The 17,858-nt window shown below is 45.6% G+C and overlaps 1 protein-coding gene across 7 annotated transcripts in view; it reads left to right on the top strand.

Annotated features, from left to right (window-relative positions):
• The window catches only part of GRIP2 (glutamate receptor interacting protein 2), a 266,417-nt gene that overhangs the window by 170,888 nt on the left and 77,671 nt on the right, over window positions 1-17,858 (top strand). The window contains exon 1 of one of the 7 annotated variants that reach the window (XM_010390122.4): window positions 12,894-13,627. The exons of the other annotated variants lie outside the window; for them this stretch is intronic. Coding sequence (XP_010388424.1) covers window positions 13,588-13,627 — 40 coding nt within the window. The 5' untranslated portion in view covers window positions 12,894-13,587. Of the gene's footprint in view, window positions 1-12,893; window positions 13,628-17,858 lie in introns of those variants that run through there. 7 annotated transcript variants of the gene reach the window in all.

Raw genomic sequence — 17,858 nt, 5'->3', positions numbered from 1 at the left:
AGTAAATCTCTCCTATTGTGACAGCTCTATTATTAAACTGCCATAAATGCCAGGCTATTAATCTGCTGTCTGCTCAATCCCCATGCATCCCTTTCCTTGCCTGTCCTTTTCACCATTTTATTATTTTTTTAAGTTTTAACTGCCTTCCAGCAAGTGTTTTCAGGGAGGGGGGGTGTGAGGTAGCAGTGGGAGGAAGGCTTTGTGGCACTGTCCTTTAGGAGCTCTTCATCTGTAAGAAAGGTGAGAGAAAACAGTGAATGGTCACCTCTCACTTCCTTTGAAACTTTTGCTACTTCAAAACTGAAGTGAAACTCCTAATTTGTTAAAGTCCAAAGAAGGTGAAAGGATAGGGAGGGAAGCTGTGACAGCAATTGGGCAGCAATATTGTCTTGGGAAAAGCCGTAGCTGTCCCAATGGCACATTGAACTTTGCAGCTGCCATTTCCTCCACCCTGTGACAGAGGTGAGCATCTCATTTCTGGGTGCATAAATCTGCTCTGTCACCCCAGGGCTCAGGGACAGGGGACAGGCAATGTGCTGGGGCAGGAGCCTGCAGGGCTGCAAACAACAGTGACAGCAGAGCTTCAAATTTCACCCCAAAGAGTGTTTCCATACTGGTGGTATGTTGTGTGAGGGCAGCACACTCTTGTGCATTCATCCCTCTGGACAAGCAGAGGCTGCCAATCCAGGGGCAGAGGGAGCAATAACATGTCGAGGAGTGGCTGCTGCAGCATGGGACTGGAGTGGCAGGAAGACTTCACCTTTAAATTGAGCACTGAGATCAGCTTGTTGAGGTGACACTTCTGTCCTGGGGTTTCCGCTAGGCTAGGTGTTCTCTGCAGTGATGTGAGGATGAGCTAATTCCAGGGACGTCTGTGGGCTGGTGAGAAAACACATGGGAAGGTCCCCCACCAGCTTTAAATCTGTGACCTCACGGCATAGAGCTGCTGTTCAGTGTGTTCCTGGCCTCAGTGCAGAGATGTGCCCACCTTGCAGCTCCCCATGCACTAGGGTGCCCCATGGAGGAAGAGCTGGTGGTGGTGCTGTCCACTGCTGCCTAGCAGCTTTGCAGAAAATCTGGATGTGTACTTAGAAAATGTGCTTGCATAACTGTCCTGTTCTTCTCCAGTAAGAAGTGATGCTGCCCAGTAACCAACCAACATATTTCCACCTGATGCTTTGAGAAGAGTGCATCTTGCAGTACTCTCTGGACTAGGTCTTTCTGAAAGCTTGAAAATTTGGGATTCTATGAACTTTCAACAGGTGGAATATAAAGAAAGCATCTAGCCAGGGATGGGCCTTAGAAGAGGTAACAGAAAAGTGACCTATCAGCACAAAATCTGAGACTTAAAAACTGTTGGGGGGATGAAACAAAGAGTAGAAAAACTCCTCTGATGGGGAACTGCATCTTATTTTTCAGGCTTTTCCCTCAGCCTCAATGACTTAAACACAGCTGTGATGGCGTAAATCAGCTGCACCATGTAAACACCTAAATTCTCTTTGTGTCCTGTTGCTATAGAAACTTTCCCAAAGCCTGGGTACCAGTACAGCCACTTTGCTGTTTTGGCAACACTGGATGCCTCTGAGCTGGGGCATCCAGCCCAGGAGATCTGCAGTGGACTTAGGCCCATTCTAGAAAAGTCTAGAATGCTTTTTTTGGCTGCTGAGGTATTAAAGAAAGTGAAGATCTGCATCCACTTAGTGCCAGCTTTAGTCCCTGGTGATGGGATATGGGTTTCCACTGAACACGCTACCCTCTGTTAACTGCGGGTATTTAGGAGATTCTTAAATACAGTATTATATCCCTAATTATGCAGAAATCCTTCAATCTGGCGTGTTTCATCTGGAATTATTCTCGACCATCAAATCCTGCCAAATACCTTCTTACAGTGAGGGAGGCTGGTGCACTTGGGTTGCCCTCTGCAGAGAGGAGATTCCCGGCCACGAGGCCAAGGCCCCTAGCCCTGGGGCAGGATGAGCAGATGTGGGTGCTGCTGGAGTGGCTGTGCCCATGTCCCTCTTCACAGTGGACAGCAGGTACAGCCACAGGCACTCACTTTCCCTCACCCATGTGGTCTCAGTGTAAACATTTATGTTGTTGGAAGTCTCCCAAATCAGGGGAGTATTTTTATTTGTCCATGGGGTTCCTTCATGGCAGTGCTTCCAAAGGAGGTTCCTTCCAACTCAAGGGATTCCATGAAGAAGGGAAAGGAGAGAGTGGCTTGGAGAGAGGACTGATGTGGCAGCTACAGGAATGACCTGTGAAGAACATTTGCACCTTCCTCCTCCAATACCCTTCTCCTCTGGCTAAATCACTGTACACCAGGAGTGAGTCATCCTGGGGATAACTACAGCTGCATGATGCTTTGTATATTTAATAATGTATTTAATCTGGCTGCAATTCAGATCACAAATACCCTTTGCAATGGTGCGACTATTGCCTAAAAAACATCCTGATGGGCTTGAGGCAATTCTATTTCTAAAGGAACCCAGTTTTCAATTACCTTGGAACACCACATAAAATGTAGGTAGTTGTTAGTCAGTCATACCTGGGCACCATCTGCATGCAATGGTCTCCAGGAGTGTGTGGTTACTGCAGGGGGGCACCTGAAATCTTGCAAGGAAGCTTTAATGTCCCCATTGTGACCCATCCCTCAGGTGTTGCTTGTTGGTTCAGAGCCTCTGTAGGCTTCACTGCTCTGTCTGATCATTTTGATCAAGACCTGTTTTCCTGTTGTCTGTCCTGTGACATATGTGCATCCATTCTCAGCTATGAAGAAAGCAGTCCCATAATTTTCACTCAAATCTCCACATCCTACTAAACCTTATGCTGCTTCTTAGAAATGAATTTACAGTCGAGTAAAAGTGGTTTATAGTACAATTTATTTTGGAGAATAAATATTCTTAAGCGATTACTCTGTAAGTAATTGGACAGAATATTTCTATTACGAAAAGCTTTTTCTAGGGAGCTCTTCTGTAATGTTAGTTCTGTTCTGCAGTAGGTCCGCAACTGCATGTCAGGGATGTCAGCTAATGCGAAGGTGGGTGTTCACAAAACTACAAAACTACAAAACTAGGTATTCACAGTGCTTCTTACAGCTTTCAGAAAATAATTTTCTCTGTGCTTCTTTTTTTTTTTCTTTGAAAAGAAGACGACAGTCAAAGCATCTTTTTGCTAAATGTACAGCTTTAAAACTTGGTTTTCTTGACCATAATTCATCCCGTGTTGATTCTGGCTTGGATTCTGTGTGTTCATCTTTGTGGAGTAATAAGGTTTTCAGTATTGCTCCCAGTGGCCCTTGCACAGAAATACACTCTTGGAGTAGGAGGTGTAGCTCTAGAGAGTTAGCTTCTTCAGGATTTTTGTGCCTTTGAGTCCCAGAGACAACACCCAGGAAAGCAATAATGAACAAATCTCTAACTTTGAATGCCTTTTTGCACAAGTAACTACTGCGTTTCAGCATGTGAACAGCTGCTGAGGTAGCAGAGAGTGTGCACTTGCTGCCTTTCTTCATGTGTAATCAAAAGGTACAAATGAGAAGGCATCTTTCCCATAAACTGGGTCACTGGGTTAATAGAGTTTTGAAAGTATCCCCTCCTAACCCATGCCTTTAGTATCTCAGCATCCTTCTAGATTTTAATACTGTCATATGCTCATGATATGCGTGTCTGTCATCTGCTTGCTCTGAGGATTTTCTCCCTTAGTTGAGGAAATACTTGCAAGATCAAGATCACTGCTGAATGCAGGATGATGCTCTGACTGGCAACAATTCATCTTCATTTGAATACTAAATATTCCAATTCACTACCTAATGAAAGGCTTGAATTAGGATAGCAACTTCGTGACTGTTCCAGGAAGGGTTTGAAAAGGCAATATTGAGCTGTACTTTATACAAATTCAGTTTTTGAAAACTAGCTGAGCTTTTGAAATTTCTGAGTCTGGTACCCATTCCCTGGACTCTTGTGTCTTTTGCTTCCATGGGTTTGACTGAGACACTCTTGTATGGGTGGTGTTTGCACTGCTTCCTTCCTGGGTTTGAGTATGTTGTCTTTGGTAGTGATTCAGCAGAAAATTCTAGGGTTTAGGGGGAGGAGGATAGGGGAAGCAGTTACTGAGCTGTATTTGCTGTTCTGTCAAAAGAGATCAATCTTCTCTTTAGTTTACAGATTGCTAAAGTTAGGAACTTAATTCAAGGGACTTAAGATGAACTGTTCTCTAGGCAAACGTGTCCTTCTCCTTGGCCATTCTAGGGGAAGCCTGGTGATGCTGTTAGCCCATATAGGTGGGGGTGGATCCCTTCCCTAGTGCCTTCCTGAACAACACTGCTCAGATGTTATGACATAAAACATTAGCTTGACTTGTTGATTCAAACACTAAATGCTTCTTTCTTCTCCCCATACCTTTTGGGCCCAAGTGCTCTGTTGCTTTTCCAATCTCCAGTCTGGGCAGGGTGGGCTGACACACTGTTATTCCTAATGGTGTGGCCTTTCCTTATCTCATCATGGGAATAGGAGAAGTTGCTTTGCTAACAGGTGTGTTACCCCTTTGGGACTGGTAATCAGGATCTTGCTAGGAGGTGCCAGATGCCTGGTTTTCTGAGCACCAGGAGTGCAGATTTCATGTGAAGAAGGACTTGGTCCTCCTTGCCCTGCAGCAGCAGGAGCTGAATGGCCACAACCTTATTTTGTTCTTTTAAGATGTCTTTGAATGTACTTTTTCTCCCCTCCCCCCTTTCTAAGAAATAGGCTTCACTCTGCCTTTGCTTTTAGGGATCCTCCTCTCCTTCTTTAAGTACATCTCCCCCAGAGAGATCACAGGACCAAGCCAACCCTTCTTTCTCATGTAATGCAAATCCCATCTAGTCCAAGTAGTCAAGATTCCCAGTTAGCTTTATGTGCAGTGTGTGAGAGCGATAGGTTGTAGCTGGCACAGTGGTTAGCAGAATTAATTTCTCTCTGTTTAAATGGAAGGCAGTTGTTCTCCCAACTGGCTCCTTTAAATCTTCTCCCAGCCTAGAGCTTAGCAGCAGGTCCCAGCCACCCTGAGGTCTGTGGGATGATGTTCTGACTTCTGTGGGATAATGACTTTTCTGCCCATGTCCAAATGACACTGACTACCAGTTACAAAAGGAAAATGGTAAATTCATCTGTTAGCTGCTCTCTCTCCTGCAAGATTTACTTCCATCAGGGATTTTTACAGCCCAATGCTGTGTCTTTCGTGATGGGGATGCATGGTAGAGGAAATTTATTGTTCCCTTCCTAATAGATAGCTGTAATTTCATTTCAGAACAGCCACTTTATGTGCAAGAAAGTGATTCCATTAAGCCACCACACAGCATTGGGAGCATCTGTGGCAGTGGGGCATTTGGATTAAAGAGAGTAAAGGCTGCACATCTGCTGCCCTCCACCCCTATTCACAGACCAAAGTGTTAATCCTAAAGAAAAGAGAGCAATTAGCTTGTAAACCCTTCCTGAACCCACTGGAAGATTAGCCATTTTCAATGAAAGCTTTTCAGCTGGAAAGATAATGGGCTAAAATTTCCAGCTTTAAAAAAATACTATTATTGACCATGTGGCTTTATTTCTGTCAATTTCCATCCTTTATAATTAGCTACCCTGGGATAATTAGGACTGCCTCACGCCATACCCTGATCCTCACACTCTCCCCTTACAGTGCAAACGGGAAACTGACTTTGTTGTTGGTCTATTGGCCTGTTGCAGCTATCCTGGATCCACTGTTGTTGTGTGGACCCACGCTGGGGATGAGCCTAAGCAGTATTTTATAGGTTACTGTAAGGCACGAGTGAAAGGATAAACCTTTACAGAGTGCTGTGAGCGTGCTGTAACTGCTCCCGGGGAGACAGGATGGGAGCAGGGAGGCTGATCCCATCTTGCAAACCTGCAGTAACAAGCAATCTGCAGTCCCCCAGGGAGCTCCGCACGCTCTAAAGCCAAAATACTTCATAAATCACTGGTCTCAGCACTTGGGGGTTACCCGGAGCTGTGTGTGGCTCTGCCTTGCCCCGGCTTGGGAGGTAGAACTTGGCAAGCTGGAGCGGGAGCCCGGCCAGCAGATGGAAACACCTCGCCCCAGAACACGAGTCTGCATCAACCCTGTCGGAAGGCGTCTGCGTGTTCCGGCACTTCTGAGCGCCGCATCCCCCCTCGGGGCGGCTGGGGAGAGCCGGGAGCCTTCCTGAGGGGAGCCTGACCTGGTTTCACCCCGCGCTGGGAGGCTGCCGGCTGAGCCGGTGCGGTGCCTTGGGGCCATGTCTGTGACCGGCTCCCCCGCGCTCCTGCTGCCACCGCTGAGTGTGGCACTGGTGCTGCTCGGCGTGGTCTGTGCTGCCGACCCAGCGTGGCGGAGAGCTGGGGGCTGGAGCCCACACCAGCCCGTGGCCTCGTCCAGCGCTGTGTCCCCGCTCAGCTGGGCACCCCTGTCTGCACTGCCTTGTGCCCCCTGCTGCCACGAGTTACTGTCGCTTGCTTTGGTGGCTTTGGTCACTACGCGCGACTCTGAAGCACAGCCGTGCCTGTGCTGCTGGTAGCGGCTGTGCTACGTCTGAGTGAAAACAGAGGAGAGAAGCTGACCTTTCAGGGAACTGCTTGTCCGTGCAGGCTGAGGTGCCTTGCATGAGGTAGCTCCTCAGCCAAGGACTTCTGAATGAAGTGAGCTCACTGAGATATCGGAATGCAAAACCATCCGGAGCTCTGACTCCTGGGTGCAACATGGGCTGTGCTTTTTCTGAGTCACCCAAATTATTGGTATTGCTTCTAGTTCTTGGCTGTCTCCCATGCAGACCTTGGCCAGGTCTCACCTAGCTTTGCCTTGTCATTTCTAGAAGAGTTGCACAACATAGATGCTGCACGGTAGCATGCTAGAGGATATATGAAAGCCATTAAAGCTTTTTTTGGTTGAGGAATACAGCTTGGTGCTCTTGGGATTTCACTGGCCTTATCACGCTACTGATACTAACATTGTCTTTTGCAGTCAGTGCTTTTCCTGCTGTTTCTTTGTTGAAATGCATATGAAAATGTGCCTTGGAAAATATTTTATATCTGAACTAGTTAATACAGCACCTTGGAGAGAAGGTGTCTGATGCAACAGAGTACACATGAAGCCTCATTAAGCAGGAATTCAGTGATTCTGCTGAATGCCCCAGCAATTAAATTTCATCTCGTTTCATATGCAGGTCAGGAGAGTTTGGAAAGAGAATAGAGGCAGCAGAGCAATGTGGCTCTGTACTATGCAAATTAGTGTTAACATGGCATTTCATTTATTGTTAATGCATTGTTACACTGCTACTCATTGAAAGGAAACTGTGTGACAACGGATAAGACTGATGACCCACTTGCTTATTTTTCCATCTGCATTGGCAGCATTGCCTCTGAAGAGACCAGTGCCAAGAAAAATCCTTTAAGGGGAAGATGCAGAGGTTTTTCTTTCCACAGGCAGGAATGGAGTTGGATGCTGACTAAGACCTGTCCTTCAGGCTGTAGCATTGCCTCTGTCTTTTGGGGTGAGATGTGGCGTGGCCACATCCCTGCTACTAGAAGGGTCCTTTGTTTGGGCTCAAGCACTGGGTCCTTTTGGATCAAGAGGAAGAAGTCTTCAGTCCCTACTATTGCAAAGACCTGAGCTCTTGTGGCATGTAACATAGTAAGGGGTTCAGGGATGCTGATGTGCTTTGCAGACCCATCCACATATCATACGTCTGCTTCCTGCCATCCTTTGGGCTGATTGAGCTCTAGGGTTGTGTCCTATTCTTGGAGGGCTGCAGTGCCAGTTTCCTGTTTTCTCTCTATATGCAAAGGTCTGTGACAGAATGCTTTCTCTCATCTGTATTTCGATTGTGTTGGAGCTTGCTTCACCTAAATTGCCCACCCATTGTGTGGAAGGAAGGTGGATACTGGCCAGCTGCTAACAGACCCATCACTATTTTCATTCTTGGTGACATGAATAAAATATAAAGAAGAAACAGCATTTTTGCTGAAGAGGAGTGATCATGAACAGGCCCTTTCAGGGCAGCCACTGGTGCAGATATTGAAGTGCCAAGTGCAGCTGCCATGCGCTCGCTGTAGATTGGAGCGGTTTAATGACCTTAAAACTGGAAATCAGTCCCATCACTGAAACGCCTAGGTGCTTACTTGCCCCCCATTTGTTTTTGCTGTCAACAAATTGGTGTCATTCCAGTGCATGGATTACTAAAAGCTGGGAAGATGGGAGCTATCAGGCATTTTTTTTCCTCCAGAGGTATGGCGCTGCTCTCGGTTTCTGTCTCTGCATGGTTCCTCCAACCATACACATGCTTGAGGATTTTACCAGTGTCACAAGGCTGTGGGATACCAGCCAGCTCTGAAAGATGTGAGGGGGGTAAAAAGTAAAACCAATTAGGAGAATCCCCAAATGGGGTGGTGTATTTTGCCCAGAAAAAAATGCTTGTTCTGTACATAAAGCCAAGAAGTAGAGATAAATGGGAGAAATATGCTCTACCTGAAAGTGTTGAACCCACTTTCAGATGCTGTGCGTGCAACTTCCAGAGCTCTGCTCCTTTTTTGGACCAGGTCATAAACTCCCACCTTGCCCTGGCAGAGCTGGTGGTTGCTGGTGGATCATTAACCTCCTGCTGTATTGCTTATTGCTGTGTCTTGTCAAGCTCATCTCCATTTGGCTTAAAAAATCATCATAAAGCCAAGATTCATTTTTGTTGGGATGACCTTTGCTAACAAGGTCCCTGAACGAGCTCTTTTGTATCATTAGAGCTGGCTGGGGAATAAAGGACCTTGTACTTTACTGCAGCCTATTTGTCTTTCACTGTTTCTCTTATCAGCACTGGGGTCCCCAACTCCATAGTGTCCTAGTCTGATTACCCAGAAAAATGCGCAAGAACCATTGTGTTGTGCTCTGGTGGTGGAGAGAATGAATGGGGGTCTTGGAAGTACCCTTAGCAGCGCTCTCTGTCTCAGTGCTCTGTGTGTGTGTGTGCAGCAAGGGTTCTAATTGCTTACTGGATGGGTCAATTTATCTTTCAGTGTTCATTACCCGTAATAAATTAATGTTTAGGACTGGCTGGTGGAATTTGCACTTAAAGAAAAGAACAATAAAGGGCTTCTTCCTCTGGCTCCATTATTAAGCTGTTTTAATAGCCTTTTCCTTAGAGATTTTTTTTTTCAAGTCCCTTCTCCATTTGCCATAAAAATATATTGATGAAACAGTGCATTGCATTTTGGGGTTGTATGTAAAAATCAGGGCATCTGCTTAGACCAGAGATGAGGCCTGAGGCTGATATGCAGTTGTCTGGGGTTTCTAAATAAGCACAACTATGTAAAATTGGAGCAGATGCAATGGAGCAAATATGCAGCCAGTGGGTAGCTGGGTAATCAGCTGTGAAGTCTCTTCCACCAAGAGAGTGATGGGTCATCCTTTTGTCCCTCCTCCTCTGCCCTGCCTGTTGCAACCAAAAATCAATCAAGGAAGGGTTCAGGCTGTCCAAGCTTCTTGATTTTGTGCAGAGATGGTTAGAATTCCCAGTAAAAACCATCTTTCCCAGTAAGACAACTGGAAGCACTAGGTCTGCTGTGCCAGAAACAAGCCTTGAGAGGGTGGATGAGCAGGAAGATGAGTCCCCAGCCCCAGGGAGACCCTGATGTGCAGGCGTGTATTATTAAATGGAAAAAGTAGGATGAAAAGAAGGAGATGGCAAAGGAAAATCTTAATTTAACATCTGAATTTAAAAAAAGTAGAAAGCATCTGTGTCAGTCTCTTCTGAATCTTCCTTAACCCAAAGCAATTTCTGTTGCTATTAATATCATTTCATATGCGGTTGCAACTTTGGAGTTTCTCTGTGCTCTGTAAGTGCATGTGGTTGGGGGTTTTTCCTCATCGTTTTCTTGTGGCTCACTGTTCATTATGTTCATTCAGCTGTCTTCAGAGATTCTCCTGAGGCTTCCTAACGTGGAGTGATGTAAGATTCTCTCCATGTTCTCCACAGCTCAGAGCATGTTCCGTGCTAAATGGTTCATGTCAGGATCTTGTGTGAGTGTTCCACAGTCCTGTGACTTCTGACAAGGATCCTTTTGGATGTGCTTAAATAAGTAATGGTTACAAATACCCATCAAACATTGGACTAAATAATGGATATTCTGAATAGCCTGTGATCTTCCCTCTGCTGTACTCCTTGTCTTGTTTGCATAAAAATGTATTCTGTAAATGCCGTCCCAACCAATTTAGGCCATGTAAGGTTTGCAGCATCACTCCCACCGAGGTTCTGGGAGGATTTGTAAGGCAGCTCTGGGGAGAGATGTATAAGGCTCCTGAGCAGGACAGGATGTGTTGGGTACAAGAAATGCTAAGCCGAGCACTAGTACATGTCTGTGCATGGAAGGGTAGATACTCCTTACTTACAACACATGAATTTTACTCAAAGGTCAGCCTGTTCCTGAGAAAAGTAAATGCCCATTTCTCTAGAGTGGTGGCTTATTCACTGGCATCACCACTTCAGTTGTATGGATGAGAGCCACGAGGCTGCATGGATGGATGTTTCCAGTAGGGACCACCCAGAAGCTCTCTAGCCATGGACTGTCCTCAGCCTGTGCTGTCTTTCTCCTTGAGCATTTTATAGTGAAGTGGGCAGGGGAGGGTGCAAGAAAGCATTCCCTAAACCCTCTTTCCTCCTGGGATGGTAATAGGAGATCAGAATATGCCAAAAAAACAGAACTGAGATTTTTTTCTTTTCTTTTTTTTCCTGTGAAAAGACTTTTTAAACATCCCACCTCCACAAAATCAACTTCTTTTTAAAACCATACATTCGTAGGTGAGGCTTGTATGTAGTTGATATTGCAAGAGCATTTTTGGAAAGCTGCTAATTCTGAGCACACAAGCTTAAAGTTTATGTCAAGAAGGTACAGGACAATGCACAGATTGTTCCTGAAAAATTAGAGCTCTACATACTCTTCCTCGAGTTTGTCACCATAGTTCAGGTTGATGCCTCATGCTCTTATGACACCTACACGTTTTGATGCTATACCATTTGTTTTTGGGCTGCCTTGTTTTGTTGGGGTGTGTGGTGTATCCTTTCCCTTCCCCATTAGAAACTTAAGCTGTTCACTTCAACTGGTTTTAATATAGTGCCACCTGAAACATGAAGAAAGTGTTGTGTTTGTGGATTTTGGCCAGAAACCATAAAGTAAACATCTTTATCCTCTTCAGGCTCCTGGTGCACTGGTGTCTTGCCAAGCAGCTCAACGAATGCCACCAGCAGTCCTGGGCTTGAAATGCCCAAATGCCTCTTCCTTCTCCACCAGCATCAGAGGAATGGCGCAGCTCCAGCCAGTTCTCATCCACAAAAACAAGAAGCTTCAACTGTGTATTAGACCTGTCTTCTCACACACTTTCTTCGTGCAGCAGATATTCTGGGAAGAATTTTATGGTGGTGTAAACACAAACAATTGTTTTTGGTTTTTCTTTAAAACACCATTTTGGAAACATCCGTTTCATGGCATCCAAAGCAATGGGCTATTCTCAAATTAGCAGCTTCTTGTATTTGTGGTGCGACTGGTGATGTTTTTTCCTTTAAGATGAAATTTCTCTGCAGCAAAAGCATTAATAGCTGTGTGAAAAGATTTCTAATTATAAATTTTGCCTCAATTGCTAATTAAGTCTATTGTCAGACTGAACAACTTCTTTTAAACAAATTATGGACCAAAATATCTCTTTTGTGAGTAGTTTTTTATTACTTAGTAATTTTATTGCTTTTGTATAAGTTGTCCACTCATGAAACAGCTGAGTTGGAACCACAATAGAGATGCTGCTGCATTTCGATCTGAACAAGAACTCTGGCATTAGGCTGAAACCCAGTTATCCTCCTCCATGCAGACTTAGGGTCCCCAGGTCTGTAAAAATTTCCTGCTGACACATTCAGATGTGTTTAGGTCCTCTTGATTTAACCTGATTTCTTTCCTAAGGAAAAAAGACTTAACCTTGCTGCCTCTCCATGAGCTTCCTTCTAAATTTTTAACCTCTTGGCCACCTTCAGACAAATCTAGTAGCAGTATCAACCATGACTGGACCCTCATACAAAAATGTAGATGCCTTTTTTGCTTTAGTCCATGCATATCTTGATCTCTCTTCACTGTTCGTAGGTATAATCTTGCTGTAATAGATGACAGTAGTTCTCAAGGCAATAGGGTGACTATGGAAAACATTGCCATGAGCTGGTTGGCACAGTTTGCATCTCACAGCTTGGCTGAGGAGGGGACCTGCACAGTGCTGGAGGACTGACCCTGTGCACACCCTTACAGCCCCATGGCCAGGGCGCTGGCATACCCTGCATGCTCTGGGTCTTCAACATAAGTCAGCCAACTTTTCCATTTTAGTAATGAAGGAAGGAGGCACTGGTTTACTGCAACCATTTCTTCCTAGGACAGTGCCCTATCCCCCCCACAGTGCAGGACCAGCAGTTTCGAGGGAAGCTATGCAGCATCTTGTCCTGGGGTGCCAAACTCCCTGTGACCAGCTGGCTCCCAGCACTGCCCCCAAAGCCTCCTCTAGCCAAAATCTCAACACAGGACTTGCGTGCATTTTGCCCGTGCTGATTCCTCCGCCCTTCCTAAGAAAGGGTTAAACCGAGTTTTCAGCAAATGCTGTACGGAGGACACAAGACTGCAGCCTCATATTCCCTTACGAGCACCGTGTGCGTGTGTTTGGGAGGCAGTGTAATGCTTTGACAGCAGCTTGACATTGCCTTGAAAGGTGCTGGAGGCTCTGCAAGCACTTGCCAAGAGGGGGTGGGGGAGAGGAAAGTGTGTCAGGCAACACTGCAGTCGCAGCCTCTTCTTGTGCTCAGCCCCGCTGCTGCTGCTGCTGCTGCTGCTGCTGCTGCAACTCGGGGGCTGCTGCCCAAGTTCTGGCGCTGAGCGCGGCGCGGGGGCAGCGCTGCCTCCGCCGCAGCACCACCGGCCCGCCCTCCTCCCGTCTCTTTCTTTATTCCCCCACCCCCCCGTCTGAAATGCCCCTGAAAGCCACCGAGGGGCTCGGGCAGGAAGGGGCCAGCACATCTCGACGGGATGCCCGCTCTCCACCGGCGGGGCGCGGGGTGGAATTCCGCCGGGAATGAAGTGCCCGCTCGACATTTGCTGCATCTGCCGGAGCGTCAGGGTTCAGTGGCTGCCTCCCCTTCAACCAGCTGTTCCGGTTAATCACTGCGCTTCCAACTTTTGCTTGGCAATGCCTCATGGCCAGTGGAGCCGAAAGAACTAGCACGGGATTTTCAGGTCCTCATAAAAAACCCCCCATACCCTTCATTTTCCTATTTCTGCGCAGGACTGGCGACCCGCACGTTAAACAGCCGTGTAAAGGTATTTCTTCCTAAAGGATTGCCACATTTCTGAGTCCTCGCAAACTGGAGAGCCCCGGACGATTTGTGTTCGATCTCGCTGCCGGGAAGTGCGGGAGCCGCGTGTGCGCTGCAGCCGCGCTCGGCGGTGGGAGGCAGCCCGGACTGGCTGGGAAGGGATTCCAGCGCAGGCAGGGAGAGAGAACGGAGCGGCTCTTACAGTTAGTTGAATGATTTGATAGATAACAGCAGACATGCTTTGTGGACTGAAAAAGGATTTGCAGTCAGACTTTGGTGAGTGAGCCTTGTCTGTATTTTTTTTTCCTCCCTTGTCCAGTAGTTTACTTTTGTTTAATCTGATTTTCTTTAAGTATCTTTAATATCATTAACAGTTTCATGTGCTACTTTGAAAGTGGTTTTACAAATCCAAACCGTTGCATGCAAACTTAATTGCTTTGATTTGTGAAATGTATCTTTGCTTCTCTGTAAAGAATTTATCCCTGTGACCACTGGAGAGTACCCTTCAGGCTGCCTTCTCCTTCTCCACCTGGAAGATTGGCACAGGGGCTGTTCTTATGGCACCTCAGATATTGCTGAGCTGTTTTGTCTTTTTAAAAAATAAAATTTAAATGTAGCTCTTTATTTTCCAGGATCAATTCGTGAATGGTCTGGGCATTCAGCAATGGTGAAAAGGGCGCTGGGAGGGAAGATGGGGGCAAGGGACTCTGCTGAATGTGGTGGGATCACTGCCATTGCCCCACCTCCTATATAATCTACTATTACCTTGTCTAATAAATATTTCAGCTCCTTCTAGAAATCTGCCATTTCAGTCAGCTGCTAACTCCTGTTTTAGATACCTGGGGTGAGCAATTCACTATTACTGTAAAGTATTAAAAAAATGTATTTCATTTCTGCAAAAGAGTAGGTAGATGTGTATAGAAGGACACCTTTACAAAGGGCAGACATCAAATACTGGCACCAGTCTTTCCAGGATGGACGGGGTTTTATATTTCTAACTGAGTGCAATATTCAGGTACTTTGTTGCATGCTGTAGCTTTGCTTGTTGCAGCTGAATGTGCTACATGGAGCTTGTCTTCAGCTCTGATGCAAGCATTTCTCTTCTGAAAGCAAAGACGTTGGAGTTGGAAATACAGAGGTAATTTATGGTTTCTGAATCATTTTGCACTGCCTGAAGGGATATAGTGAGACTGACTTTGTCCTCTCCCTGGCATCAAGAAGCCCTAAAGCATGAACCTAACTTTAGAAAATTGTTTTCCCTCCCTAAATCTGGGGGTAAAATGAACCAGGTGGAAAGCAGCTTAGCCTGGCTGTGTTGCCTAATCCCATGGATGGTGATTGATGCAATGCCCACCTACTCTACCAGCGCAGGAAGAAGCATTTTTGGGGCTTATTTTGAAGCTGCCAGAGACACGTTGATAAGTCCTGATAGGCCGAGGGAGTCTGGGTGTGTGACTTAACAGGGCAGGAATGCACTTGTTCCATGGAAAGATCAAAAGAACTTGGCAGGAGCTCACACTTCTCTTGGGGCTGAGCCAAGAGCAGGGCACTGGCTCAGAGGTGGCTGACACCGACTGTGCTGGAGGGGTCTCCTCGATGCCACCAGCCACAGAGGGCTCTCTTGTGAAGCTTTTGCAACATGTCACCAGAGACACCTGGTGCTTCAAGGTTGCTGTGTTGTTGCAGATGGTGATATTGTCTGGATGCTGGGTGATCAAATGAGAAATTTTCCTGATGTCAGCCCCAAACATTTCTGGGGAATCTTGGGTCAATGTTGTGTTATGTACAAGGGAATGGTGCAGTCGCCGGGTGGGTAAGGAGGCCTTTTTTACCCTGGTGTGAGACCCTCACAGCTTATGCATGTGGTGTTCCTGAGGACCAAGCCCATACTTTCATGGGAATGCTTTCTGGAAATCTAGAATGGAAGCAATGAAGGGAATTGCAATCTTATCACTCATTTTAGCATTTTAAGTGGAATAGGTGAAACCAGATGGATTGTTTCAAAGAAGCACCCAAACATTTCAGAAGTGCTTTCTGGGCCCACCACTATTAGGGTATTGGCGATTTCTTTTCTTTCCTTCAGTTGCTCTCAGATTTTTTTGATGGTACTTTTTAATAATAGAGAGATTTTGTCTGACCTTCAGAATGGAAGGGTCAGAAAATGCAAAGTAGCAGTGACGTTTTATGGGAGGTGGGGGGAGTGTTTATCTTGTAGTTAAGAGTGAGTGGTTCTGCTGATAGGAGGGTGATAGTGTGTTTCCACAAGAGCGTTTGTAGTCCTGCTATTGGAGGGCTTCCCTGAAATGCTTTATGGCCTCTCTGAAGTCCAGGAACACCTTCTATGTCCTGCTCTAGCAAACTTCACGTTCAGCTAGTCCTTACTGCAGGATCATTGCAGGAATGGGCAGAGCAACAGAACGCATTGAATCTCCTTTGTGCTGCTCCAAGTTACCCACAGAGGATCCCGTCCCAAACCAGCCCAAGTCAAATGTTAATTGAGGAGAGCACAGATGACCATTTGTCTTTCAGATGTATCCATTTGGGTGACTTCACTATTTTTGATCTTTTTAAAATACAATTTGTATAGAAGGCAAAGGAAGAATAAAGACAGTAGATGAGTGAGGATCTTCAGTACTTTTCTCTTTGGGTTTGTTGTTTGGTTTTAGGTGTGGGGTTTTTTGTTGCCATTAGAAGCCATGCTTTTAGCATGAGATGGATTCTCTGCAGACTAAGGAGAGCAGCATTTCCTGTCCCTTTTTCCAGACTGGCAAACTGCACCCTTTATTGCAGGGTGGGGATGGCCAGAAAAAGAGACCTGTTAATAGATCTCTGCCCCTTCCTGCTCTAGGTTTTTAAGGGATCAGCTCCCCTGTTTTCTCTCTGCTTGCCAAATAAGCAGGGGGAAGAATAGAGAAAAACATGCCTGAAAGGGATAGAAAACTAATGTGAGGAGCTAGAATAAGACAGGAGGAAATCTTCATAGATAAATCTCCTAGGAAGAAAGATTTTATCTTTCTTATTGAAGAATTCATCACAATAATGCTATTTAATATAACTCCTGCTCATCAGGCTGCTTACGTCACTTGTCAGCTTTGCCTCTGTTGCAGTCAAATGGAAGATTAAGAGAAAAACTAACTGGGGTGTCTGTACCAAGACAAACATCTCTGGGTCTGAATCATTGATCTTAATTTCCTTAAGTCAAAACTGGGCAGAGAGAGTTTGTGCTATTCCTCTGCCCTGAGATAGTATCGGCCATACCTATGATATCATCCATCCACATTGTATTTTAATATATCCAATCTGGAAACACCACATCAGCTCAAATTAATTCAGTAAACTGAGATATTAAGGAAAAGCTTTGATTATTTGCAATTTTGGTGCCTTTGCTTCCTGTCCTAACACAGATGACAGATTACTCCTTTCCCTCTGTGCATCACACTTCTGAATATCTGAAGAGAGTAATAATACTTTTTTTTCTTCTCCTTCTCTTCTTTTTAGCATAGAAAATTCATCTCTCCCCCCAGCCCCAGAAGCTGTGGTCTTGCAGATGTCTGACCAGCCTGCACTGATTCAATCTGCATGAACTCCAGCTGGGCCACATCGTTACTGAGCTGTGGTACCCAAGCCTGGGGACTGCATTCAAGCCAAGGCTTTTATCAGTGCTCAGTAAAATGAAAGGACGATTTTACAGATTTTGTAGACTATACCCACCTTACTTGTACCAGGGTATGAGCTCTTCTTGCATATGACATGGCACTGTGGGTTTACATTTGGTTTGCAGCCCACAGTATCTGAAGAGTCCTTGATGTCATTTCGATAGATTTTCCTTCATTCATCAGATTGTTCCTGCCTGGGTCTGGTAGCTTGCATGCCCCTCTACCAAATTGTACATCTGTCTTTTCAAACATGTATGAGTCATTTTGGGTTCAAAATTTACTTCCCAGCCTCGTTCCAGTCCCTCATGCCTGGTAGCTGTCAGTAAACTTAGTAAGATCAATCTCTTTGCAACCATCCAGGTCATTTAGTCAAAACTGGGAGCCATACCAGGCTGGTGAAGGGTCCCCACAGAACTTCATTTAATACACCTTTCCCTCCTGATTGTGAACAACTGATGAATTTTCTCAGTGTGTGGTTTTCCAATCAGTTTTGCATACACTTCATAATCATCTGTATCCTGCTTCCCAAACATACTTACAAAAATAGCATGTGAAACAGTGTCAGAAGCGTTTCTAAAATTGAGACATAGCAACTTGCATTTTCTGTCTATCCAGAAATGTTGCTCTCATATGGAAAGCAATTGAGTGGGCATGACTTATTTGTGGTAGATCCAGGTTTGCAGTTAGTCCTCCTCATTTGGTGTTAACAGCTCACACACAGAGAGTCAGCTCCAGGAACTGAAAGAGAGGGAGATGGATTTGTCATTCTCTCGCCCCCACTCTGGTAGCATGTTGTTTTGGTTTGGTTTTTTTAAGCTGAACATTGCTTTATTTGTTCTTCAGCCTTGTGA

This window comes from Corvus cornix, chromosome 12, assembly GCF_000738735.6.
Source record: "Corvus cornix cornix isolate S_Up_H32 chromosome 12, ASM73873v5, whole genome shotgun sequence".
NCBI classification, from domain to species: Eukaryota; Metazoa; Chordata; class Aves; order Passeriformes; family Corvidae; genus Corvus; species Corvus cornix.
The sequence above is the reverse complement of the archived record's forward strand: the minus strand, read 5'-3'. Positions and strand labels throughout refer to the sequence as shown.